The 25,637-nt window shown below is 44.9% G+C and overlaps 2 protein-coding genes across 9 annotated transcripts in view; both read right to left on the reverse strand.

The window, feature by feature from the left end:
- The window catches only part of scml4 (Scm polycomb group protein like 4), a 43,679-nt gene extending 37,768 nt beyond the window's left edge, over positions 1-5,911 (reverse strand). For 4 of the 7 annotated variants that reach the window (XM_072702706.1, XM_072702711.1, XM_072702710.1 and 1 more), the window contains exon 1: positions 5,358-5,485. The gene's annotated coding sequence lies outside the window, so the exon portion shown is untranslated. Of the gene's footprint in view, positions 1-4,170; positions 4,335-5,357; positions 5,486-5,642 lie in introns of those variants that run through there. The other 3 variants (XM_072702709.1, XM_072702707.1, XM_072702708.1) reach the window with 2 other exon arrangements.
- A 1,762-nt stretch (positions 5,912-7,673) lies between these two features.
- Positions 7,674-25,637, reverse strand: sec63 (SEC63 homolog, protein translocation regulator). 2 transcript variants are annotated; one of them, XM_023836846.2, is made up of 21 exons: positions 25,384-25,637; positions 19,259-19,358; positions 17,730-17,844; positions 17,430-17,542; positions 17,276-17,337; positions 16,334-16,392; positions 15,992-16,042; positions 15,708-15,816; positions 15,497-15,591; positions 15,278-15,410; positions 15,056-15,148; positions 13,781-13,926; positions 13,540-13,687; positions 13,278-13,360; positions 12,431-12,493; positions 12,075-12,236; positions 11,726-11,887; positions 11,538-11,639; positions 11,326-11,424; positions 9,948-10,052; positions 7,674-9,849 (listed from the first exon to the last, which is right to left on the reverse strand). In XM_023836846.2, exons 1-21 carry the CDS (start codon positions 25,502-25,504, stop codon positions 9,712-9,714), a joined length of 2,259 nt encoding a protein of 752 aa, XP_023692614.1. In that variant the 5' UTR covers positions 25,505-25,637; the 3' UTR covers positions 7,674-9,711. The 2 variants fall into 2 exon arrangements, with proteins under 2 accessions (XP_023692614.1, XP_023692607.1); XM_023836839.2 differs by having other exon boundaries at positions 12,075-12,239.

Raw genomic sequence — 25,637 nt, forward strand, 5'->3', positions numbered from 1 at the left:
TGTGTGTGTGTGTGTGTGTGTGTGTGTGTGTGTGTAACTTATGTATATATTACATTGTGAGGACAGTCCTGTGATGGACTGCGTTCCTCTGAATAGGTTACAGACTCAATCTGATCCTGAACTGGATAAGAACATGGAACATCGATGGATGCCTGTAGTTTTTCCTACTGCTTAAAGTAACCGAATGCAAAAATGATAAATATTTATCACTGCCAACCATGATTGGGTATCAAAGGGCCTATTTTGACATGCTTCTCTGAAACATCTGGAGCCTTTTACAAAAAGAGGTGAAGCTTTTCATGCTAATTTCATGGTGCTGTTTGAGAGATTATACATGCTGGGCTTATCGGCATGCAAACGAGTCATAAAGAAAATGCCAAGATGAATCTAACAGCATCATGGGAAGATGTATCAGGAAGAGGCATGTAGCACAGAGAAAGCTGTCAAATTTACTGCACCCACAATTAAAAATTCCACATTCCAAAACTATCTTAAAAACTCGATGGAGCCAGTGCACAGAAGAGCCTTTTATAATTCAATTATCATTAATCCCTATTTATTTGCCTCTAACTTATAACACTTTCAAATATTAAACAATTCAAACACAGAGCCACATATTTAGGGAGATAAAGGGTTAAATGTTTGGCTCAAAGGTACAACAGCAGCATCCACAAGAAAAGACTTGAACAGGTCACCAACTGGACAATTGTTTTTTTTTTTTGTTTTTTTTTTATTAAATAGATGCTTTGCTAGATAACAAGCTCTTGTGTATTTAGCAGAGACATTTACCCACAGCAATGTTGTGACAGCAGGGCCAACCAGCCCCTGGACCAACTGAGGTGAAGGGCCTCGCTCAAGGACCCAACTGGGGAATCACTCCGCCGGCCATGGGATTCAAACCGGCAACCTAGCGGTCACAGGCACACAGCCCTGACCCTGAAAGCCACACCACACTACATTTATTAAACATTTATTTTAGTTAAAATTCACGTCAGGCCAATTTTTTTTTCCACTGGAGCCAGGAGATTAACACAGAAGTGTTTAGAGTGTCATTACCTGAGTATAGATTGAGACCTTCCCCTGCTGCCCCTGAATCCACCTTTCCCAAAATGGGCAGAAACGGTTTATTTGCAATTCTGCTGGAAATACACATTTGAGCCCTGGCTGAGGGGCTCCGAATCCAAATCTCACCTTCTAATCACACGGCGGGTGACACAGATCCTGGCTAAAGTTCTCGCTTCAGAGAAAGTCCAGGAAGCCCCCCCCCCCCCACACACACACACACACAGCTGAAGAGGATAAGGCACGTGTGGGTCACTCCTTAAGCGAGAGGCACGGAAGGTGGGGACCACGGATTTCATAGGGGGGCAGCAGGTCAACAGGCAGCTATGAAGATGGACTTACAACTGCGATTCCCAGACTGGCAGTTTTAATTCCAGGAACAGAACGGCTGCCATATCGAAAGGTTCTTAACAGCTTCAGTAAATATATCCAGCTGAATAAACAAAAACTGCGAAACTGTAAGCCGCATAAGTCACTCTGGCTGAAGACAGCGGCTAGGGAACCGACAGAGGAGACAAGTGATTCTGCAGAATCTGAAAAGTGCTGGGTTCCCCCTTCGAAGGACACACAAAGGACCCATAGCACACCTCCGTCCCAAGATCTGTCACGTCACAGCCAAGATTAACCCTTGAAGGGAAAAAAAAATCCTCAAAAAAACATCTGTCCATGAATACACCATAATGGCTCATCCCATACAGGGTCACAGTGTCCTCAAAAACATACTTTTCATTATTCAGTGGAATAAGATACAGGAAATTAAACTAACAGGGGTTGCATAAAAGAACAGAAATGCAAAAAAAAAAAAAACTGACCGAATAGGACACTGGAAAGACGAATTATACATTACGCAGTTCATTTGGCACTGAAATTGCTTAAGTTAAAACTTTATTTTGACAAAATCTACACAGTATAGTTTTTAAATCTTTTGTCTCTTTCATTGATAATATATCAACGTATTCAAGAAAAAGCTACATTTACAATGGTCTGGCAATATACCAGCAATCTCGGATAAGACAGCAATGCATTGTGGTATTGCGGCCATTTCCTAAAACCTCTGGCAAAGTGTTCCCAAACGCTGCATGCACCAGCACTTACTGAATTATTAAAACACTCATCATCGGCTGTGATTTCGATTGCCCCTTTCAAAATAGATTTAATGTGGTACACAGGTTGAAGCCAGAGAAGTTCAGTTCGGAGAAACACTGGAGCGGGGTCACTGTTCCCATGTCACCGTGTGACATGCTTACGTCTCTCCAGTAGCGGTAAACATAATAGAGTATGGAATGGTGACATTACATGCAGGTATTATGCAACACACGACACTTCAGCCCAATTTACATAAATACGTGCAGAATAAAAAAAAAACAATAAAAATTACTTTCTTTCAAATGTCACTATTACCAATGAACTCAAATTCAAATAATAACATATTGAGAACAGTCATGGGAATTATCTCTAGAGATTTAACCACAATAAGGTTCACAGTGAGAATAATAAGCTTTATTAATTCTTTTATATACACTATACACTTAGCAGAAACGTATTCAGCAATACATGCTACTGAAAACCATATTGCCCAGATGATAACTATGAAATCCGAGACGGGGCTCGGTGGCGTTAGAAATAGGCAGTGTCAGATACACGGAATTGCTGACGCCTATTGATCACCTGGGTCAAAGTGTCTAAAAGCAATGCAACGATGGCATTCTTAGTAAGGAAAAAAACTGTGCTCGAAAAAGAGACATTAAATATTAAAAAACAACACATGTTCAATACGTCTTATTTCAATCATTGCAATATTATCTTCTTTTGTCTTTAATTATAGCATGTACAGAAAAGTACTATTATTCTGTTAACGTTTACTTGAAACGATGTAAGGTTAGTTTTTTTGCTAATGCAACCAACGCATCCATCACCTCCATCTTTCCTTTAAAAACAACTCAATTCCGCAAACTGCGGACATCCGCAAAAAGCGCACATCGGCGTCTCGGGTGTCACGCGCTTAGATGCAGACTGAAACACGTATCTGTACTAAGCGAGACCCGTTTGTGACGATAAGATTTTAAAATTTGCATCACTGGAAATAAACGTTAGAGTATAAATAACAATTATTACAGCTGCATCGCCATTAGAGCAGCTACTGAAAGACATTCTCGCCATTGCAGGCGAGGGGAGGGGAGAGCGCTATGGCCGTATCCTTCTGCAATATACGGAGACGATCAGAGTATTAAACCATAATCGTATATAACCATATTAGTCTCCCTAAAATAAATGCATATGTATAAGAGAGGTCATTTTCAGGGGAGTAAACTAAAACGACACGATTAAATGGACGCCCAAAACGAGACGTTTAAATGGATGCCCAAAGAAACTTATCTGAAAAAAAGGCAGATATATGCAAGAACTAAAACTACAACTGAAACAGAGTACTGCAAAAAATAAGGGAGGGGGGGGATTACAGCAAAACAAGATAAGAGAAAAGGCAGCAAGGCATATAAAAACACAACCACACACCATTTACATATAACAACTGACCTAACTTCTTGACGTCAGGAAACACGCAAACTCACACCCACCCATAGCAGGGATTCGAACCCTCGACTTTTGAGGCAGGAGGCAACAGGGCTGCTAACTCTCATCTGGCGTGACTCTTACGCTTTCAGACTCACGCAAGAAATCTTTCGGCAAATCTTTATATTCCATTATAAACCTAAAATTAGCTACATCAAACCCTACAGACTATTAATAAGGTAAAAAAAAAAACTGTTACACACATGTAAATGCACGTGCATGTGTGTGCAGACTGGTCTCGAGTTGAAAATCTCACTCCAGAAAGCTGACCAAAGTTAGCAACCCGGCCGATGTAATATAACGGCTGAATATTAACATTGGCTATTAGATCATATAAACTACACATTCAGTAACTACACATTTTAACATTCAGTAACGTGTTTCATAATCCTTTATTTGGATAACGACAGGGGTTTATTCCAGAAAACCGATCACCGAAAACCTAAATATACGTGTCTTATTTATGGCTTTAACTGTGTAGGTGAAAGCATCCTTCAGAACAGCAACTGATTCTTAAAAATAATAAAACCACCCTACCTTTATTTTCTTCTATTAACTTATCAGAAATTAGCCTGCATTTAAGTACTACCCTATCATTACTTGATAGGTTAGGCCTACATTCTTCTCCATAATGGATTAAAAATAAATGAAAACGCTTTAAAATATTGACAGCTAATCCCAATCTTCTCCCTAAGGTAAAATAAAACGTTATGAACATTAGACATATTGTCTTGTTTTCATATGAATAATGGCCCATATCCATCAGTAAAAAATGTTTGCGAAGCACTTTCCTCATCTATATTTAATCAACAAAACAATTAAGGCATTACAAATATCAACCAAGCTAAGGAAAAAAAACATTATTTGCCTTATCACTCCTTAATTAAAAAAAAACCGTCGGGTCGAAAATAATAAATTGAGGCTTAGATTAGTGTGTCTTTGGGAACGTTACCGTTGATTTAAAGGCTTCTATAGCAATTAATGAAGTTGCACTGATATGATTTTTTAAAAACGACGTATCTCGTTTAAAACAATAAATGTATGAATAAATGACGCAGGCGTTTCCCAAAACATGTGTCAGGTAATCGCAGCAGCTATTCCGATGGGTCTCAGTAAGGTGTGGTGCCAGGATCCCGCAGGAGGAGAAGAACCCCAAGTAGAAATCGTGCAATGTTTGAGAGCCAACTGTTACATGACCATGAAATCGATCCAAGGCTACATAACACGTCCGATCGGACCGTATATTATCGCAGCAAATTATTATTTAAGCCCGTAACCCGACCCCGTTAAGGAGCCCATCTATCCGTGACTGGTAAACAGCATAAGGAAAGTGATACCTCGACACTGTGCGGGTAACAGCGCACTTCGTTTAATCAAGATTAAGTACACATGTCCTGGATGCCTTAGACCATTAGGATAATGTTAAAAGAATTTACCCAAAGCATGACTATACTGGACGTGTGGAGAGAAAATAACCTAAGGTTCGGCTTGGATGAACATTATATGGATGAACCAGCAACGGCACCTGAACAAAATGCGCATGCATTTAAAAATAACGATCTGCTCTGAATTAATACGGCTTAATATGGTTTAATGCCTTAGATCTGAAACATGACTGCTTTGCACTGCCGCGTTTTGCACTCAAGTTGTGCAGCCTGACGCTAATAATTAAAAAGATTAGGAACAGAAGACTGATGAAGCATGGACTGAATGTGAGGTATTACCTGTGCCGCGGTAGGTTGATCGCGAAAAGACGTTTCCTTGATTGCTTCTATTTTTATTATTATTCCGCTCCTTTACCTGCAGACCCCGTCTATCTCCCGGAGCTGCAGCTGGACTGCGGGCTCGATTTTGCCCGTATCCCCGAAAAGCAGATGCCGCGGCGGAGCACAAGCGGCCCGGCTGAAATGCAGCGGAGTTCAGATGCGACAGGATGTGTCTCCAAGTTGCCTGGCACTCGGGGGAGCTAATTAGACGGCGGTGCTTTGAGGGGTGTAAAAAACACTCACATTTTGATGTTCCTGAGATGCAAATATACCTTATCAATGAACTCATGGATTTTTCCAAGTGTCTAAAACTATTTGCGGCGCACCTGCGTGGCTCAGAAGAAACGCCGTGTGCGGGGGGGAGGCAGGAGGGCGGGGGCCACAAGCGCGTCTGACCAGCGACGATCAATAGTGCAACCTATTTCCCTACAAACAATGTACAGCTTAGGCTTCCCAGTGCGGAATGTGGATGTTGTGGCGCCATTGAACGTGATAGTTATTAATGCTGATCCCATAAGTTTTTTACGTGGCTGCCGCAAGACGGAGACCGATAGGTAGACATTGGAAAAATAAGAAATGTTTCATTGTAAATTTTCCCTTAAAAATTTTAATGTTGCGGCTCCTCTACCTCCCAGAATCCTTTCAGCAGTGGCAGCCTAACTGAAATGTAAAACAAAATTTCAATCCGTCTTTTTTTATAACCTGAGATTCGCGGCGCAAAATAAACAGGGAAAAAGATTCATGTGACGTTCCCACTATACTACTATAATATAGGTAATCAGTAGGAAGAACAGTCAGTGCAATCGTTGTTCTATAATTAGGTACACAGACATCTAAACAGTTAAATATCCCACACAATTTTAAAAATCTGTTTTTGATTATAGGCCCTACAACGTGTACACAACAGGTTTCATTCAGTACAAGAGATTAATTTGAGACATATAGTATAGCAATACACATAAAGATGATAACAGGAAGACTGGAAATTTAAACCTTATATAATTATTTGTCTTAAGTTTCGTATGGAAGACGATTATACAGATGTATCCATACCAAAATATATAATAATTAATAAGATTTAATTAGGTTATCACATCTCCCAAATACAATCCCTTTCAGAAATATGAACTGTTTGTGTAAGTTAATACGCGCGCTCAGACATGCTCGGCCTCTGAAATATATCGTTAAAAGCCACTGAACCTGTTTAGGCCTAGTTCAGTCCTTTTTGGCACTGGCCGCCTTTTAAAAAAGGTTTATTTAAAAGGTTCACCGTATCTTTATTAAAATGTAGAAATATTTTAGACACAGGCTCGAAGAAACGGGGGATTGATGTGTGCAAAAATGCACAAATCGTAGTTTTAATGAGCAGTTGATCTCAGAGTAAATATATGCAGTGTACCCTTGAACATTTTCATGGTCTATTAAGTTTCTTCGTCCGCAATTTCCAGTAGCTTCATTAGGGACAAATTTATTGGAAGAGTGTTATTATGATGCACAGTAAACCTACCGAGATTAAAATAATAATGAACTAATTGGATTACTTTAGTAAGGTTTCTAAAAATTAAAAGGGAAATTGGTGTTGATGCAATGGCAGCAATATGTCAAGAAGTTCAGGTGGTCTTTAGGGGGATTTTCCCCCGAAAAGTGCCCATCGTTGCCTACATAAATGGCAAAAATGAGCATTTTCGTAATACGGGCTAAATTGCCTGCCGATGTAACTGGACATCATTAATGGCTCAGCTCTGGTTTTATAATAAAAAACTGAAACTGTTTAAGTAAAACCATTTGTTTACCACATACTCCCTAACATTTTAGGCCTATATGTTATCGCGAATCCTTAACATATGCGCTTGCAGCTCGTCTGTGTCATGCACAAAATTTGTATTTCATATAAATAGATAAAATATAAGAACAAAAATCTATCTTCCGACCGCGTGTCCGATATATTTACATGTATTTACGACAATGAAAAGCGAAATGAACGATCTAAGATTAATATTGGTGTACAATTGTGTAGTAACCATGCAGATGTAGGATTCACGGCGGAAACGCCGGACGTACGGCGCCGCCTAGGGCGATGGTGACGGGTAAACCACTGGGTAAGCACGACATGTGGAAAAGCCTTACAGAATAAGGAGTTTTAAGGACTTTCCAAAATTAACCAAAAGCATAAGAAACAATGGCAAGGAGATTTATTCTTTTTGTATTCTCCGATAAGCTTTCATGTTGTTTCCTACCGGTTAGAGACACTTTGGGAAATAAGTTTAAAAAAAATCAAATTTAAAAGGTATTATTTTATTTGAAATGATTTAAATACAAATAATATATTTTCAATTTACAATGACAGTTTCTTGTAAACAAATGTTGCAAATACTAATATCGGGTATTTGTTTTTTTTCTTCTATTTGGCCAGTGAGGATTTAAAGATTGTATTTATATAGATGATATATTGAATGTACTGCGGTTTAAACAGCGTGTCAACTAAGGCTACACTTCCGTAGATCAATAATACTTGAGTATAATATTCTAGATGCTGGTCCTGTTTCAAATTTGATGTACAGTTTGGTTCTTGCTGAATAGAACATGCAGCCTTTCTAGAACCTTTTCACCCAAAAGCACAATTTTAGTCTAAATAAAAAGAACTATCCTTATTATCACTACAAAAGTTTAGTATTTTCTAAATAGAAAATACATACATGGTCAGCTTGATCTATAGGGAAACAATGTACAGTTCGTTTTAAAAACATTATAAACAGCACACAACTAGGTATACTTTTTTTTCCCCAACAACATCCAATCAATCACTTTGAATAGCAAATTTCCATTAGTCAGGTGAGGCAGCTGGAAGCTGTTGACAAACACACCCATAATTCCTTTTTACTCTTATAGGGTGGAAATGTAACCCTTGTCAGACTACCTCCATTCCCATAGGCCGCTTGGATCTGAAGAATGTTCCAAGAAGCCAAGGCGGGGGGGGGGGGGGGGTCTACATTATTGGAGAAGCCTTGCATATGAAGCTGCATATGGGGGAGGGGGGGTGACTTCAGTCTCCTGCAAAACCTCCCCAGCATACTGTACACCAACCACCATACTTTATCCTCCTGGGGCCTTCTCCATACCTCTAATCATCTTACGGTGAGGTTTAGTGGATCATTCCTCTCTGCATCCTTGGGGGTACCAACTATGTCTACCGCATGGGCAACAATCACCAGATATTTACTTCAGAGACCAAATAATTCAGATTTTAAGGAGGAAAAAGAAAAATAAAACTAATATGGGAAGAGATTACATCAGTGTCATTTTGAGAGTCTGTAATTTTATAAGGCGCTTCAGCTGAAAAGGGCCAATAGGAATGTATCAGTACACACAGACACACCTCTCAAAAACACGGCGTGGCAACAGCTAGGCAGCCGACAACACCGCTTCAGCATAATTACTCAAAAAAGCAACTTTTAAACATAAAAATTCCCAATTTATTTGAGGAAATCATACAAATACTACTTATGAAACCGCAAATTCAATCACCCCTTTGAATCGCTATACCGCTGGGCCTGAATGAGGACCATGTTGGCTTGACCCAGAACCCAAAGTCAAATCCACCAACAGGAATGACGGCATATTTAATCTCGATGTTTCACTAGGGCCAGTAACTGGGGACACGTTACATCAAAAATAAGAGCAACCAGTTGTTGTCTGTAAATCTTCACCGAACACAGCCTTGCTGGACTAAGACTTTACAAGGCTGAGGGAGTCAGCTTCAAATTACAGCCCAACCGCCCCAAGGACTGCAAACGCAACAGAGGAGCTGACAGCAAAAAAAAAAAAAAAGTCAACATCCAGTGCACGCCTACAGTTCAGACAGGGCTCATTTTACTCGGGCGTCTTTTTGGTGATTAGCTATTTTCCCCCCCAGGATTAACGGACTTACCCTGCACAAAAAGCTATAACTTAAATAGTGTCACATGAGTCTTGAGTTTTAGTTTCCAGGTTTTTTTTTGTGTTGAGATGGAGGGGGGCTCTTTATTGCTCACACAGAAGACCCACAAGTCATGCGTTCTCCCCACCGTGTCTCAGAGGTAAGGGGGGGGGGGGATTCTGCAATAGTGTCGCACCCTAAAGCTCCTGACAAAACTAATAAGCAAGACTTTCAGACCAACTGTGGCCTGGATTTTAAAACGTTTCACTTTTTTATTTTATAAAAAAAACAGAATAGGTGGGAGAGGTCAGTCTGGACCTCTGAAAACCAGTTGGTTTCTCCTCAGTGGCTGCCAGGGGGTGGTGGTGGAGAAGTGTGAATCCATGATGCTGGAAGCTAGTCGTTGTCCTCCTCCTCGTCCTCGCTCTCCTCGATGCCATCGCTGTCCTCCTGGTCCTCCTCTTCCTCCTCCGTCTCCGGGATGTCCCACTGCGGGTGGTTGTCCAGTACCTGTTTTGCCTCTAGGACCTCCAGCTGCATCACCATGACGACAGAAGATCATGTGACCACACCAGTAAATCACAGACCGCACCATTTACGAGCAAACGGTTTACATGGATTCAACTACTTGCCTTCAACGGCTTTATCTGATCCAAGCCCAGGTAGGAATCTGATCGCAGAATTACAGAATACTGATAGTTCCCAGTTTTCGATGGGGCTGGGAATTTCAGTTCCACCTGTATTAAAGAAAAGCAACAGTCAACATGCAGGTTAACCTATAGCATTATTGCAGATTTAGCAAATTAATAAAATACTGCTGTACTATACTAAAATGCTAAGTCATCAAACACATATTTACCCGATAAGAACGCAGAGCTACATAAATACTGAACCCCAATCAATCAATGGAGGGAAAAAAAAAAAAAAAGAAAGGCTACACATCACTTCTTAAACATCATAAACCAGCAAATTTCCCACTGATCCACATAAAGCGAGCTTTAGCTAATTAGCCACTGGAGCTCAGGACTGTTGAGCACAGCTTCAAAACCCCTCTGGGTCCTGCTCCCCCAGACCCTTAGACAGACAGACTGCCTTATCCAAGAGAAAATGTGAGGACTCAACAATAAAAAAGAAAAGCCAGCGATTGCATTGCTGTCTCCAAAACGACGTCCGTTACAGATTCAATTAGAGCAGCATGTCAGTGCGCATCCACATTCAAAATAACAGATTACTGCTACTGATGGTTTATTGCCAATTAGCTGCAACCGCAATTTACCCTCGAGACACTACTCTCCTAGCTGTGCATTCCCCCCTTTTAATGGCAATGGCTGTGGACAATTTAAACTGTTTATTTGCTGAAGCGCCGCTGTGGATGAAAGCTGAAGGATGGTGCGGCGTCAGGGTGCCGGCGTGCGCCCGCATGGGCCGGCAATCGCGGGTCGAGGCTGGAGTGGCAATCAAAACAAATCTGCGCCGAAGGCCAGCCGCCCCTTTAAGAGTTTTACGCAGCAACTCGGGGGTTGCCTAGCAACTAATTATGGAAGGGTGCCACAGAAGAGGAAAGCCGTCTCGCCTCTTCTCCCCCGTCTAGTACAGACACACTAAACTCAGATGGGGAGATGGGGGAATCACCAGGTATGCAGGCTTCCTCGTATGGACACGTGTCCTGACAACATACAGGCAACATGCTTCTGTAGACGGAGAAATTAAAGGGCGGATGCACTTTTAAACAAGGGGTGGGGAACCTGTTCCATGGAGAGCTGGTGTGCGGGGGCAGGTTTCTGGGATGATCTCTCAGCCAGTAACAGTGGGTCCTCAGGACTGGAGTTGGGAACCACTGCTTTATTACTGGCTGATTGAGAGGTCATCCCAAAAACCTGCACCGGCCCTCCATGGATCAGGTTCCCCACCCCAGCTTTCAACTTTAAAATTAAGGGCTGTGCAGACATGCAATACCAGCAAAGGGTCTCTGTCCTCTACGTTCTGGCCAATGAGATGAAGTGGACTGACCTCCTCGCTGTCTTTGAGTGTGCAGACATGGTAGGGCATGGACACCAGCGTCTGGTCCTTCCTGTCCGCGATGTACAGCCACCACCACTCTTGCTTCTCCTGCAAGCGCGGGGGCGGGGGGGGGGGGGTGGGGGGCACAGAATTGCCATCACAGTATTACCACTCCCCACGTGACACTTCCCCCTCCCAGCTCAGGCTGTACGCCAGCCCACCTCAGGGAAGTACAGGCTGTACACGGGATGCGTGATCTTGGACTTGGTTTCCAGAAGAGCCCGGTCTCTGCGCTGGATGCTTTGCTGCAAAGCTTTCCATTCCTGCAGAGATATGGCCGTCGGTGAGAGGCGTGCTCTGTGCGAGGACTGCCAGGCAGGTCCACCCCTCGCCAGCGACCCGCTCTCACCTCCTCATCATCGGCGGCCATCTCATCCACCTCTGTGTCACTCTGCTTGTCGCTCTCCTCGTCCCGCTCGCTGGGAGTGTCCTTGCTGGCTTCGGCTTCGTCCGACTCGCTGCCTCTATCAGAGGCGTTATCCTCGTCCTCCTTCAGCGTGGGCGTGGCCTCCTAAGGGACGGGGACAAGATACCCAACACGTGGCGCTCCTAAGCTACATTACTGACCGTCTGCTAACAGCAGAGAGCTCGTAATCACATTATTAATAGACATTGTCAAAAAAGCAGCTATAAAACGTAACGACAGTTCACACAAGGCCACACGTCACAATAAGCAACTACTTGATAGTTCTGCTTACATTCCCGGCGACATTCCCGTTGGCCTGCTTCTGCTTCTCGGCCTTGGTCTGCTGTACGACGGGCTTCTTCTTTATAAGCTTCTTCTTTTTGGACTTGGCTGCCTTCTTGGGCCCTTTATTCTTGTTCTGCCAAACCTTAGTCTTGGCCTTGCTGGCATCGCCCTGCTTTGACGACACCGGGCGAAACGGGAGCATGGGAATCCCTTTCAGATGCTTTGGATATTTTCAGATCAATCAGTGAACGAACGGTAAACAAAACGGCAAACGAATGCATCACCTGGACCAAAGTGGCCAGAAAAGTTTAAATATAACCTGCAGGGTCTGAGGATGATCGCAATAATCTGATAGCGTCTCACCACTTCTTCGGCAGGCTGCTCCTCCCCGGTGCATTGTGGATCCTGCTCCTTCTCAAACACCTCCTTTTGCCACCGGAAATGGAAAAGAAAGAGCAGGAGCCTGAAAACTCATTAGCCTTTGGCTGGAGAGGAAGACTTAAGGGCTACGAATCGCAGGAGCCCGTCGTGCGTGCAGACAGCTGCAGGTGCGAAGGATCCTGAGCTATAAACGAGCACGACGGGCTCCTGCGATTCGTAGCCCTTGCCTTCACAAGACATCACACCTTAACAATAGAGCTAGATAGCTGAAAGGGAAAAGCCTTCCTGCACTAGCACATACAAGCCGCGCTTAGGCATATGATCAAACACTGTAGCTAGACGCGGTGAATTAATCTGGATTAGCATAAACAAACCGTGTGTGGACACAAGGGTGTTGGCATACATAGACAGAGCTAATCATGGAAGGCTTTATAAACAAGACAGCGTTCCTACATCTTCCAATTGATAATTGTTAAATGCAGCTATGTTTGCCATCTTGGTACTGGATCTAAAATTTACTTCAGATAACCACCTGATCTGTCTAGAAAAGACTTGTGAATCATAGTTCTGCTTTAAAACTGATTAGTGCTGGAAGTATGCACAACACTTCCGCACATGCCTAAAAACATGACCAGGAGGCTAAGTGGTTTGACCTTCAGAGCATGGTTTTGCAAAGAGCTATCGCCCTCTAGTGGGCATATCTGCAGCTGCATGTACAGAGACCCACAAGCTGTAAGGCACTTCCTTGTTGAGGAAGCATGTTGAGGTTGACTGAAGGCTAACCAGTAATGTCAAAATCGCTGCACACGCTCATATTACACCAGCTTACCGCCATTCTTTTCCTGGTCAGTGTTACAGTGACTGTTACTATGGACCCAGCTGTGATGTTATTGCTGTCTTCGTCATCAAGCACTGGGGGAAGAAAAAAAAATTTAGATGGTCTCCAAACATCTACTCTAATTTAGGTTAATCATGTGAAGGGGTTTGAATGAATGCAGCAGGGAACAAAAACATGGACCGTCTGTGGGTCCCCTGAGGAGCAGATCGGAAACACTGCTATAAGGATAGAAACTCCAGCGCATGAGGTCTACCTTGCAGCTTGGTATCCATGGTGATGTGCGGGAAGCTGCCCAGCACGCCCATGACCTCATCGTATTTCTCCTCGCCCAGGAAGCGAAGCATGCTCCTGCGATCCGAGTCCTTCAGGCTCACCAGGTCTTGGATGCTCCTCACCTTATACTGGCCGATGGGGGGGGAGCGTGGTTACGGCCTTGGGCCGGGACAAAACGGCCCAGAAAGACTCGACTCGAAGGTGCAGAGAACCTGATTTACCTTCTTGGAGATACAGTAGCGGAGATGCTCCTCCTCAAAGTGCGGGAGCTGCAGCAGAGGTGACTTGGTCTCCTGGAGGCCCTGAACCACCATCTGGCTCAGCTTCATGCAGTTCTCTATGGATATCAGCCGAGGAGCGTGGAACCCTGGGTGGGGGCGGGGGGGTCAGAAATAGTTAAGTACTGAAGTTGTGCAAGTACTGAACCAGATAATAGAAAATGAACTCGCCACTACTGAAAAACGTTACACACAATCTCTCTGACTTAAGGTCAGTGCATTCAAGGTCGACTCTTCAGGGTTCCCCAGTTCCAGCCCTGAGGGACCAGAACCCATCACAGTTAGCAGATGTCCCTGCTCAAACACATCTTTGCCAGCTAACTACCAGGTTTAGTAGGTGTGTTTGGACAGAGAAATCTGCAAACCGTATTGGATTCTGGCCCTCCAGGACTGGAATTAGGGAACCCTGTTCTAGATGATCAGAAAACTATGATGAGGTTTTTGTCTATAGTCAGTTAAGGAACAGGGTACATACACTGGGTACATACACTGGGTACATACACTGGGTACATACACTGGGTACATACACTGGGTACATACACTGGGTAACTAGGAAGTCCAACAAAAACGAATTTGGAAGTGGTGCAGAATTAAAGACTTGGACAGTCAGAGCAGATTAACACCACCAAGGAATGTCGTAAACGGTGTACATAGTTATGGAGTGAGGTGTAGTTATCTTGGCCTGGGCTGTTCCTGAAGGTACCCCTCCCTCCTGTGCACTACCACCTGTAAAACAAGCCTGCTGCCTGTACTACTGCGTCGTGAGCCCCGTTCCTTTCCGGCCTGACCTAGACCTAGAACGTAGCAGGTAATTGTACAGTGGGTCTGTAAGCCAGAACACATCGAACAACCTGAGTTTAAGTATCACAGGTGATGATCCAGTTGTCCATAATTCTAAGTGAGATGTTTGAGGGCCACAGAGATGGTGGGGTGGGCGGGGCTCAGGGGGCCAAGGAGGCAGAGGGGTGGGCGGGGCTCAGGGGGCGTGGAGACAGCGGGGTGGGCGGGGCTCAGGGGGTGTGGAGACAGCGGGGTGGGCGGGGCTCAGGGGGCGTGGAGACAGCGGGGTGGGCGGGGCTCAGGAGGCGTGGAGACAGCGGGGTGGGCGGGGCTCAGGGGGCGTGGAGACAGCGGGGTGGGCGGGGCTCAGGGGGTGTGGAGGCAGCGGGGTGGGCGGGGCTCAGGGGGCGTGGAGGCAGCGGGGTGGGCGGGGCTCACCTCCACGGCTGTTAGCCATCATGGTGAGTTGACAGCCCACGTTCACCATCTCCTGGAGCAGCGCTGGGCTCTTTCTCACCACAAATCGTCGATCTGATTGGATGAAATGGAAGCAGGGTCGGTCAGACATCCCGGGAGCTCTCAGACCAACAGCTTGAGTGCATTGACTCAGGGGAAGAGTCACGATAAAAAGAAAGACTTGAGCAGAGGAACCAGACTCGCCTTCCTCGATGTCCTCGGAAACCTCCATGCGCGCGAGGTGTGACAGCAGCAGCACACGGGCCTTCAGGCTGTACGGGTAGCAGAACGGCGGCTCCTTCTTCTTCACGTTGATGTTGCCCAGCTCACGGATCAGCTTTGAGGACGAGTGTGCAGTGATCAAAGGCCGGCAAGATCACGGGACAAGGTAACACGGGATTGCTGAAGACATGCTCTCCATACCTGTGGCACTTCTATGTTGTCTGTGGGTCTGATCGTGGCCTCCTTGTTGCTGCGCGGGTCGAACTCAAAAGCGGCCGTCAACACCATCGTCAGTCCTAGGACGAGAGGAGGAGACTGCCCATGTGACCAAATAGATCACTTGACCTGAGACACCAATCACAGCTATGAAATCTTCCTTAAACAAGACCTCAGGAAGGCAGAGGATACATACTCTTCATGTTCATATTGGGAGTTTTGTACATAAAATGCATGAAGAGCTGAGTGGTGTTGATGAGGATCTGATCGCCGCTGTACCGTATGGATCGATACCACCAAGTTCCCTGAAGATCAGATTAAAAACAAAACGGGCAGGACATCACTGCCACAGGTAACTACGGGTACAGGTTCACAACCCTGACATTAAACCACCTCGGAAGTTTTAAACCGCCAGTTAAAACGTCACTGTAGCTGCGGACAGCCTTTCCATATCGGAAGCAGAAGTGAAAGGTAACGTACCACCACAACGGGTAGGATGACCATGAAGGCCAAGCCATAGACAAGCAGCACCTGGGAAAACACACAAAAAAGACCAGCGGAGGCTCATTCGCTTGACTCTGCTTGCTGCCGTCGCCTCTGAAACGCACGTGGAAAGAACTCTGGACCCAGCACAACGATGAGCCACCGCAGAGTTTTAGCTCTCCAAACTTAAGCACATAATTAAAAACATCATTTCTATTTAGAGAATAGGTAGCAGCTGGGTGCCCATGCACTTGTCAGTCAGTTATCCTGCCAGCGCCCAGCAAGGGTACGCAGCCCAAAAAGTTAGCATCCTCTTCAATGGCGCACAGAGGAACATACCAGCATGGAGTTTTTCTGGTCCACGATCCAAGCGGGCAGCGCGATGCCAAAGCTCGTGGCTGCATGGGCGACAGACACACACACCATGTTTGCGGACTCAGTTTCGCTCCAGTCAAAACGGTGGTCATGGTTACGAATTCTATATTAATTTTAACCATGATTCACAAAAAACACTGTCGTTGCTCATTTACTGCTCTATCATAGCAGCGCTAAGGATTACATGTGTTCAAATTGTCAACGATTTAAGCTCATTTTACACCAGTGTTGCTTAAGACTCAGTATTTAGGAGCATTTAGGGATTTGGCAGATGTTACTGCCATAAATTATAACCGGCTGGTATAAACGGACTTCAGTTTCAGTCTCCTGAGAGAACAACAAAGTGTATTAAACCAGTGAGCTGCACGTTTAAATATGAATTTAGACGTTACTGAAAAAATATTGTGCATCAAAATGACAACTCTTGCAACCAATTTGATTTATGTTATGGTAAACCATAATCACAGGTCATAACGTCAAGCACATCTTTCATTTGAGAAGTGAAACATTAGTCTTGAATTTTCTGTGGTACTTGCCAATATAATGGGCAACCTTTATGTTATAAAGACTTTTAGAAGTGTTACATGTTAAGAGTTTTAAGGTGTGAGGTGACAGTGCTAACCACTGCACCACTGTGCTGCCCTAAGTTTAATGACATCAACATTAATTTGAATATGAATTTTGCTGATTGTCCTTAAATGGAATCCCTCCATGATATTATTCTGCATCCAAGCACAGGCCCAATCAGACGACTGCTATTACAGGTGTTTGTTAGCCACTAGAAGACCGGATGACCCTTTTAAAGTAAAGGAGTAAATTAAAAAAGGAGGATACAAAGCTAAAAGAGCAATTAAACACTGCGAGACATCCTCAGTTCCACTGACTACCCAGCTAATGTCATCCTACCTCTCGGGCCATCTGGGTTGCCATAAGTCTCCCAATTTCGGCGAGATTCCTCATCAGTTAATCTGCGAACACACATGAGCATGGCATTCAGTAAGAACAAGGACCCATTAGAAGCTCCAAGGTAGTGAGATCTGGCTGGCCAAAGCCCTCTTACGCCGAGTAGGCCTTGGAGATCTTCATGAACGTGGCCTCATCCCCTCCTTTGTCGGGGTGGTACTTCAGAGACAGCAGACGGTACTGTTTCTTGATCTCCGTCATGGACGCACCCTACAATCGAGCAGGAGGACAAAAATGCTGTCCGTCATATATTCATTATCCATAAATCATTTTAATTATCAATGTCACAATAGCATCAACCCCCGAAAACAACAGGAAGCCTGCTGCCGAACCCCGTCCTCAACATAAACAAACACGAAGGCCATGCAACGAGACTCGGCTGTGCAGAAGGGCTTACCGGATCTAAATTGAGAACCTCGTATGGATTGTATTCTTGGTACTCCCTGTCTAGTTTTGAAACCTTGTAGGCAAGGAAGAGAAACACTGCCCATCCAAAGAGCAAGGCAGCTTTTCTGTGAGAGGGGAAAAAAAAAACATTTGATTTTGAAGCGCAAGGCTAAGACATTGAAGACAAGGATGAAAGCTCAGAGACTGAAATGTTTCTTGTTACATGGTCCAAGTTTAAAACTCAATCCTCCACCCAGTCTAATGAACTTTCATTGACTGACACAGGACTGTTCCTTATTGCCTTCCTGAATCCAGTCTGGACTCTGGCAGCTGAGGCACATGCAGGCAACATGAGGCACATGCTTGCAGCTAGTCTTCAACGAGCCTCAGAAGGCTCCGGTTTAATTAATACTTAGAGCAGAGTGCTTAAGTGGTCAGCTGGGAGGGATGGAGGGCAACACCTTGAGCGCTCTATAGCTCGTTGGACCGCAGTGGCACGTGTCAAGAGAGGTGTGGACTGAGCTAAGGCTGACAGCTGAAAATCCACCAAAAACCAGTGATTAGCCAAAGAAAGGAGCAGACAAGCAGCCTGCTGAAGACTGAGGCTCATTTCCTTAACATGCCGTCTTAAGAACGACAGTCTCGATTAACATTCCCCCGTATGGGAAGGCAGTCCGCAAGCTGAAAAGCCACACTGCGTAGAAAACATCGCCATGGCAACCAGCTCACCTCCCTGCGTGCTGGGGCAAGGAGGAGAAATTATTGATTTCCCAAAAAGTGCCTTCGTGTATTCATTAAAAGCCTAAATGGATTTGCAACAAAATGGAGGGGACAGAAAGTTCTGTCCTTTCACATTTCAGACCAAAGGCCTCCCAAATATTCATGCAACTTACGGACAGCAGGTGCTGTGTTGATAAACAAGCGTCGAAAGTGCAGCTTCAGCTACACGTCCGACGGAGGCTTGGTGCCACATAGGCGAGCAAAGTGAACAGTAACCTGCTCACTCCAGCGATGCACATTTTCTGAACAGCCAAAATCTTATGAGCAAATAAGCCATGAACAGGCAGGAATAAGACACATGGAGGACTGAGAGGAACAGGAATGAGGGGAAGCCAGGAGATTGTGAGCTGCGAGATGTGAAACAGTCCGACATGCAGACAGGGGTAGGTTTGTCGTTTCTGGGAGCCTACTCAAAGAGTTACTTTGGGGCCTCCTACACCACTAGTGTAATGAATATTTCTGGCCAACAGGGCCCAAGCCTTGGGGGCCCCACCGCTGCATGCAGAGACAGCAGAACAACTTGAATTGTTTCCATTCCACAGCCAGCAAAGCTTAAACATTGCAACCGAGTGTATTTTTTTTTCCTTTAAGTTGCGTCAGATCAAAAGACTCAGACAGCACAGTCAGTTCAGTTGTGGAGCTTAAGGTAAGCAGGGGAGTCTTAACCATTACAGTACCTGCTACCCCCCCCCCCTCCAAATCACTCCACAATAGGGAAAAATAACATCACACATTTAACGTGAAAAATGAGAGACTTACTTTAACAGGGGAATGATGCTCTGTTGCGATTTTATCAACCGCAAGCGATACCAGAGGCATCTTCCATGCACCCTCCTCAGGGACTTCAAACGCAGTTGCTCTGGAGAAATGGAACAGAAGATGGGAAATGAGTGCTGCTGTTCGCACACTCACAGGCTTCTCTGGGACGCCTCGGGGCCAGGCGCGGGAACGCTGCCGCTGGCCACCAAAGTTTCACGTCTCCCGTGTTGGGCAAGATTTGACCGCGGGGCTCACATGGACGGCAGCCAGATGAGGAGCTCTGGTCTGCCTAGGTTCTGCTCGCTTGGGAACAGAACCATTCGGAAAGGGCTAGGACTCCAGCTTACAGAGCCAGCAGGAAGAGCACTCATAAACAAAGAACGACCCCCCCCCCCCCCAATTACCAAACTGTCAACCAGGTCATGTTAGCCAGAAAAGCTGGTCTTCTGGAACTCACAGAAAATAAATCCAAAGCCCCAAATTTCTGAATAATTTGCGGACTCCCCATTTGCTGATTTACAAACTGAAATGCCACACTTTCAAACATACTTATGCTAGGGTTCTTGTGAAATAAAAATACAACAACTCTGTATTAGCTGAGCGAACATGATGCCACCCCATTTCTACCCAACCTTTACTAATGTTGACCTAGTCAAGTAACAGCGTGCTATAAAAAAAAATTTAAAAAAAAAGAGAGTTAACTTCTAAGGATTTTTTGAAGTTGGCAACTATTGGCTTCCAACAGTCAGTGACTGCATCATAACTCCACTCAATAATGTGATTCAGAGACTTCAAATCACCCCCTCGGTGCCGCAAAATCTTCTCTCAAATGCTACAACTCGTCTCATCGGCACCCTGTGCCAACCCAGAATGGTGTGCAGGCGGCCGCACAGCGCATGTTCGGCTATTAACGCGTGTGAACCCATGCCTGGTCTCTACGGCAACGACGCTGCAGCGCTGTTGGAGCTGTCGAAATGCAGAGCAAGATGAGGGGACAAAAAAAAAAAAAGGGGGGGAGAGAAGAATCTACACAGATGCCTCATGCATGCTGAGTTACAGTTCACCAAACCCATTCCACAAATAGCAGCCGTCAAGAGATTCTCAGCTGCTCAGACAGACAATCAGACAGAATGCTGCTTAAATCCCCCAGGACTAACTTGGAAACATTTATCAGAAAGCACGCAAAAAAATACGGAACGAAGCATCTCTCTGATAAGAACTTGGGTCAGAATCCACCGTGTTGGAAAAATATGCATAAAACTACTGCTGTCAGTTCTGCTCTGCTACACATAGAGTTTGACACCAATCCAAGCCAAGCAAGACTTGACGACAGTAAAACGGGTTTTCGTTGTCAAGGTACTTCCCATACAGTAATCATTTCACCTCCATCACCAATCCACTTGACAGGTGTCAAGACAGCATAGATACAGCATGATATATTCAGGCTCAAAGTTCAAAATAAAATGCAAAAAAAAAAAATTTAACTGCTAGAGAAAATAAGGGTTGAATGTACAATACTGTACAGAGTGAAGGTGTAAACAAATCCCTGGATAGCTTGGAGAACCAGTGCAGCACCAAATAAAATTAAATTTAAATAATTGTGGAGTATAAACCACAGCGGCAAGACCATCTTGACATGATCTACGTGACTCAAACAAACAACCACGTGGCGAAAAAGGGACAAAGAGGGAAGCAGTACATTGAGGGACAGATCTTTTTGAGGGATCTAGGAGCTGCTTCTCGACCTTATTAGCCTGACATTGAAGTGGGCATTCCTCACAGTCCTGTGGTCACTGACAGTATGAGGGAACCAACAAACATTTCAGTTCATCACACAAACACTCCAATCACACTGCCATCCGAACTACTCCATTGTTACTCATTAACAATAACCAGACATTATACTGTACGGACTCAACCATATTAGTCTGACTCAGCGTAGTAAAGGCGACCGTATCGTTCTAGAGAAGAAAAAAAAAAAACAATGGAATCGATGTTATCTTGGCGATACGTCATCGTATGAATTGTGATGATCACCGTTTCGGTGCACCGTCTGTGTAGGGCCCCCTGAGAAACTTTCGTTTGTTCTAATCCAACCTGCTGTCCACAATTGGCTGACATAAATGTGACATCACAAGGTTGGTCAGCAGGACCAATTATGCAGCTGGCGGCATGCTTTGGACCACACTGCGCACGCAACTGTAAACAGTGCAAATTAATGTGCGTATTTATGTTGACAGTAAATGATGTAACTCATTTTGCCGTAGAAGGTGTATGTTGTTAGCGTGCAACCGTGAATGTCGTGTAAATCGTTGTGTTCCCTGTCTGTGCTGCTGCTACCATTAAATTAACAGTGGCTGTTAAGAGAGAGAGCAACTTCCATTTTAAAGAGCTATTGTCTCCTTTATAAAATGACTCGCACTCCCTACAATGTGTTTGTTTGCCCTTGGTATGTGGGTCGGCTGCATCAAAAACATCCTCTGCCCATAAGGTAGTGGGTGTGACATAACAAGGTGGCGGCCGCGTTTTAAGTAGGCGACAGATTGAAATTGAACAGATTGGAGCAAACATTCTGTGCAGACGTCGTTTGAAGTATACGGCCACCTTTAGGCGCGTGGCACTGCTGCCTCACACCTCCAGGGATGGGAGTTTCAAAGCCACCACTGCTGTGTGTGGAGTTATTCTGCAGGTATTCTCACTGCTGCCTCACACCTCCAGGGATGGGAGTTTCAAAGCCACCACTGCTCTGTGTGTGGAGTTATTCTGCAGGTATTCTCACTGCTGCCTCACACCTCCAGGGATGGGAGTTTCAAAGCCACCACTGCTCTGTGTGTGGAGTTATTCTGCAGGTATTCTCACTGCTGCCTCACACCTCCAGGGATGGGAGTTTCAAAGCCACCACTGCTGTGTGTGGAGTTATTCTGCAGGTATTCTCACTGCTGCCTCACACCTCCAGGGATGGGAGTTTCAAAGCCACCACTGCTCTGTGTGTGGAGTTATTCTGCAGGTATTCTCACTGCTGCCTCACACCTCCAGGGATGGGAGTTTCAAAGCCACCACTGCTGTGTGTGGAGTTATTCTGCAGGTATTCTCACTGCTGCCTCACACCTCCAGGGATGGGAGTTTCAAAGCCACCACTGCTCTGTGTGTGGAGTTATTCTGCAGGTATTCTCACTGCTGCCTCACACCTCCAGGGATGGGAGTTTCAAAGCCACCACTGCTCTGTGTGTGGAGTTATTCTGCAGGTATTCTCACTGCTGCCTCACACCTCCAGGGATGGGAGTTTCAAAGCCACCACTGCTCTGTGTGTGGAGTTATTCTGCAGGTATTCTCACTGCTGCCTCACACCTTCAGGGATGGGAGTTTCAAAGCCATCACTGCTCTGTGTGTGGAGTTATTCTGCAGGTATTCTCACTGCTGTCTCACACCTCCAGGGATGGGTGTTTCAAAGCCACCACTGCTCTGTGTGTGGAGTTATTCTGCAGGTATTCTCACTGCTGTTTCTAAATGGCCCTTGGTATGGGCTGACATTGTACCCCATTCTCCCTGTGACTGACTCTAGGTCCCCCTACAACCCTGTCCAGGATAGCCGGCTAGAAGAGGGATGGATTTAAGCATTTTAAATTTGGTTCACGTAATGTCTCTGTCCTGTTTACTGTACACAGATAGATAGAACTAGTTTCTATTCTTAAAAATGTAGTTAGATTTATTTATGTGAAATTTCTGTTTTATATTTTTTTGGTATATTTTTTATCTTTATAATGCACCATGAGGGATCTGTGTGGAATGACATACACAGTATACAGTGTATTGAAATATTGTTGTATTGACAATAAACCTAATCTTAAATAAACAGTTCACATTCTCCTGCCTGTGACTGGCTGACCTTCTCCAGTGAGTGCTGCTGACACTCTTCAATTCTTTCCTGGGTGCACAGACTCGGCCATGAGGCATGGAACAGGGAGTCAGGACAAACAAACCTAGTACAGGTGTACTTGACGGCTCCATTACAAGATGAAAATCATCAAGGAATGACTCACTTCCCAAACAAAGTGCTTGGAGCCAGAAACTTCCACAGGGAGTCACCAGGGCTTCACAGAACCTACATGGCTTACAGAAATGACCTGCACTGCTGGGGTGCATATAGAACCCAAGGATGATTGCAAAGCCTGCGGCTTTCTGCAGTGCCCATTTCATTATTTAAAAGGAATCGGGAGAGAATATATTGCTTTGTTTCTTCAGGTGGAAAATAAATACTACCAGTAGCTGGAAGCCATTTTCGGGTGTGACTTACTGGTTAATTATTCCGTCCTGGAGATACAATGCATCAGTCTTTACTGTGCCATCAAATCCCACCAGGTGGTCCAAACACAGTCGCATTCATCCAGTTCCCAGGTCAATGTCCTTCGTTTTTGACAAACAGGGGCCTCATTATAGCTTACACTGGCGGCTTGCAAAGATGGTGCGGCACATCAACCAGGTCACAAAGCGAAAACGTTGCAGAAATATAAAAAGCAATTCTATATTCCAAGTTGTATACAATTCATTTTTGGAACTAGACAAAGCAGAGAAATCACATTTTATTTTGGTGACTAGACCCAATATTACTTACAAGGACCTGAATAGAATGTCCTGAGGTGGTGAAGATTTTCCAAGTGTAAAATATAATTTTAGTCCTTTGTTTATTTTTGACAGTCTGCCACTCTAGAACAAACAAGTTTAAGAAACAATGGACGTCAAGAAACAATCTGAATTTCGATGTGGGGAAATAACCACAAGCAAATCAATTTCTGATAAATCCAACCATCTATTACAACCCTATCAATGTCCATAGATTATTTCTACCCATTTTAAACTTAAATTAAATCAATGCAGTACCCTTGGCCTGAAACAATGGTGCATTACCCGGCACAATACTCTGCAACTTACGACTTGTAAACTGACTCCGACCTGGAGCCGGAACTAAAATATGACCATCATCCCAGAATGGATAAAATTTCAAGTTCAACATAATAAAAGTTGCAACAACGCAATATATACTACAACATAAAAAAGATTCACTACGACAAGTTTGGCAAAAGGCTCATTCCACACAGTCTCTAGTTTAACTTAACAAAAATCACCGGTGTTTTGTGAGGTTGTAAATGATTTCAGGCCACGGCTCATATTTGAGGACGCTGCAATCTCCAGCTCCGATTAAATAAGGAAGCCACCAGTTGTACAGTGGGCCAAGTCCAGCACCAATCCGCATTCTTTCACACCCATCTTTGCTTTGCTTTACAACTGACACTTTTTTGATTCTTCAAGAATACTGAAACTAGCCACTTGTACCTTGACCACAAATCAAGTAACCAACCACTTCACAGAACGTTACATTGTTAGTAACTTTTTCGTGGTTTTCAAATCTCCCTAACTGCCAATTATGAGACTCACCGTGCATGGCGAAACAACTAAACGCCAAATTCTAACCATCACTGCCTGCCAATAACTTCAAAAGTTTACTCAATGCTGAGATAAAACGAAAGGATGGCACGTTTTAGGCAGCCTGTCAGATTTAACCGGCTACTTAGTGGATGCTGAACAAATACTCAGCCGCGTGATACCTCAGGTATGTCAGTAACACAGAAAACCTCCCCGATGTGCAGCCGCACGGCTTTCTGCTCTGTAAGACCTGGCGTCAGTCACCCGGCGTTGCCCCGCCGCGATGCTGCAAGCTGTGAGGGCTATAGGGCTTCAGCCGCCGGGGCACCCGTGGCGTGCAACTAGAAAGCTAAGCAGAAGGTACTTTTAAAACTCTTACCGCACGTTTATCACTCCAATTTCGAAGATAATGCAGCAGTAATCAGGACATCGACGTACACAGAGGGTGACTACCAGAGTTAGCAGCTAATGCCATCCCAGGGAGCCCTCACGCACCAGCCCCCCAAAAAGCACCTGTCAGTCTTTACATTTTCCGCTGAATATTCTCCTAAATTGTTTAGCGACAATCCCAAAAACAGCAGCATACGCGCAGCAAAGTTTCGGCCCACAAAAACTCTGGCCCTCCGGTTCGCCAGCGCCGCTGGTCGCTCGGTATACTGGTTAGCTTCCCCGCAGACACACGGCTCTCTCATCTCAGGCCTTACCCGCATTCTGATCCCGGGGCCAGAGGTAATAGGTGGCTGGGATAACGATAAGTCCGACGAAGGACGTAAGAAAGTAGAAGAACGTGTTGCCACTGTCATCATACTGGAACTGTTGCCCCATTTCGAGGCGGCGCTGAGGTGCCCCGTCGTCTCCGCCGCTTAGCTACTCGCTCCCCCCTGGCAGCCTCGGTGGTCTAAACCTCCAGACACAGCCAAACGAACCCCGCAAATCGGAGTACGTGTTCTACGCATGC

The sequence above is a fragment of the Paramormyrops kingsleyae genome, chromosome 19 (genome assembly GCF_048594095.1).
Source record: "Paramormyrops kingsleyae isolate MSU_618 chromosome 19, PKINGS_0.4, whole genome shotgun sequence".
Lineage (NCBI taxonomy): Eukaryota > Metazoa > Chordata > Actinopteri > Osteoglossiformes > Mormyridae > Paramormyrops > Paramormyrops kingsleyae.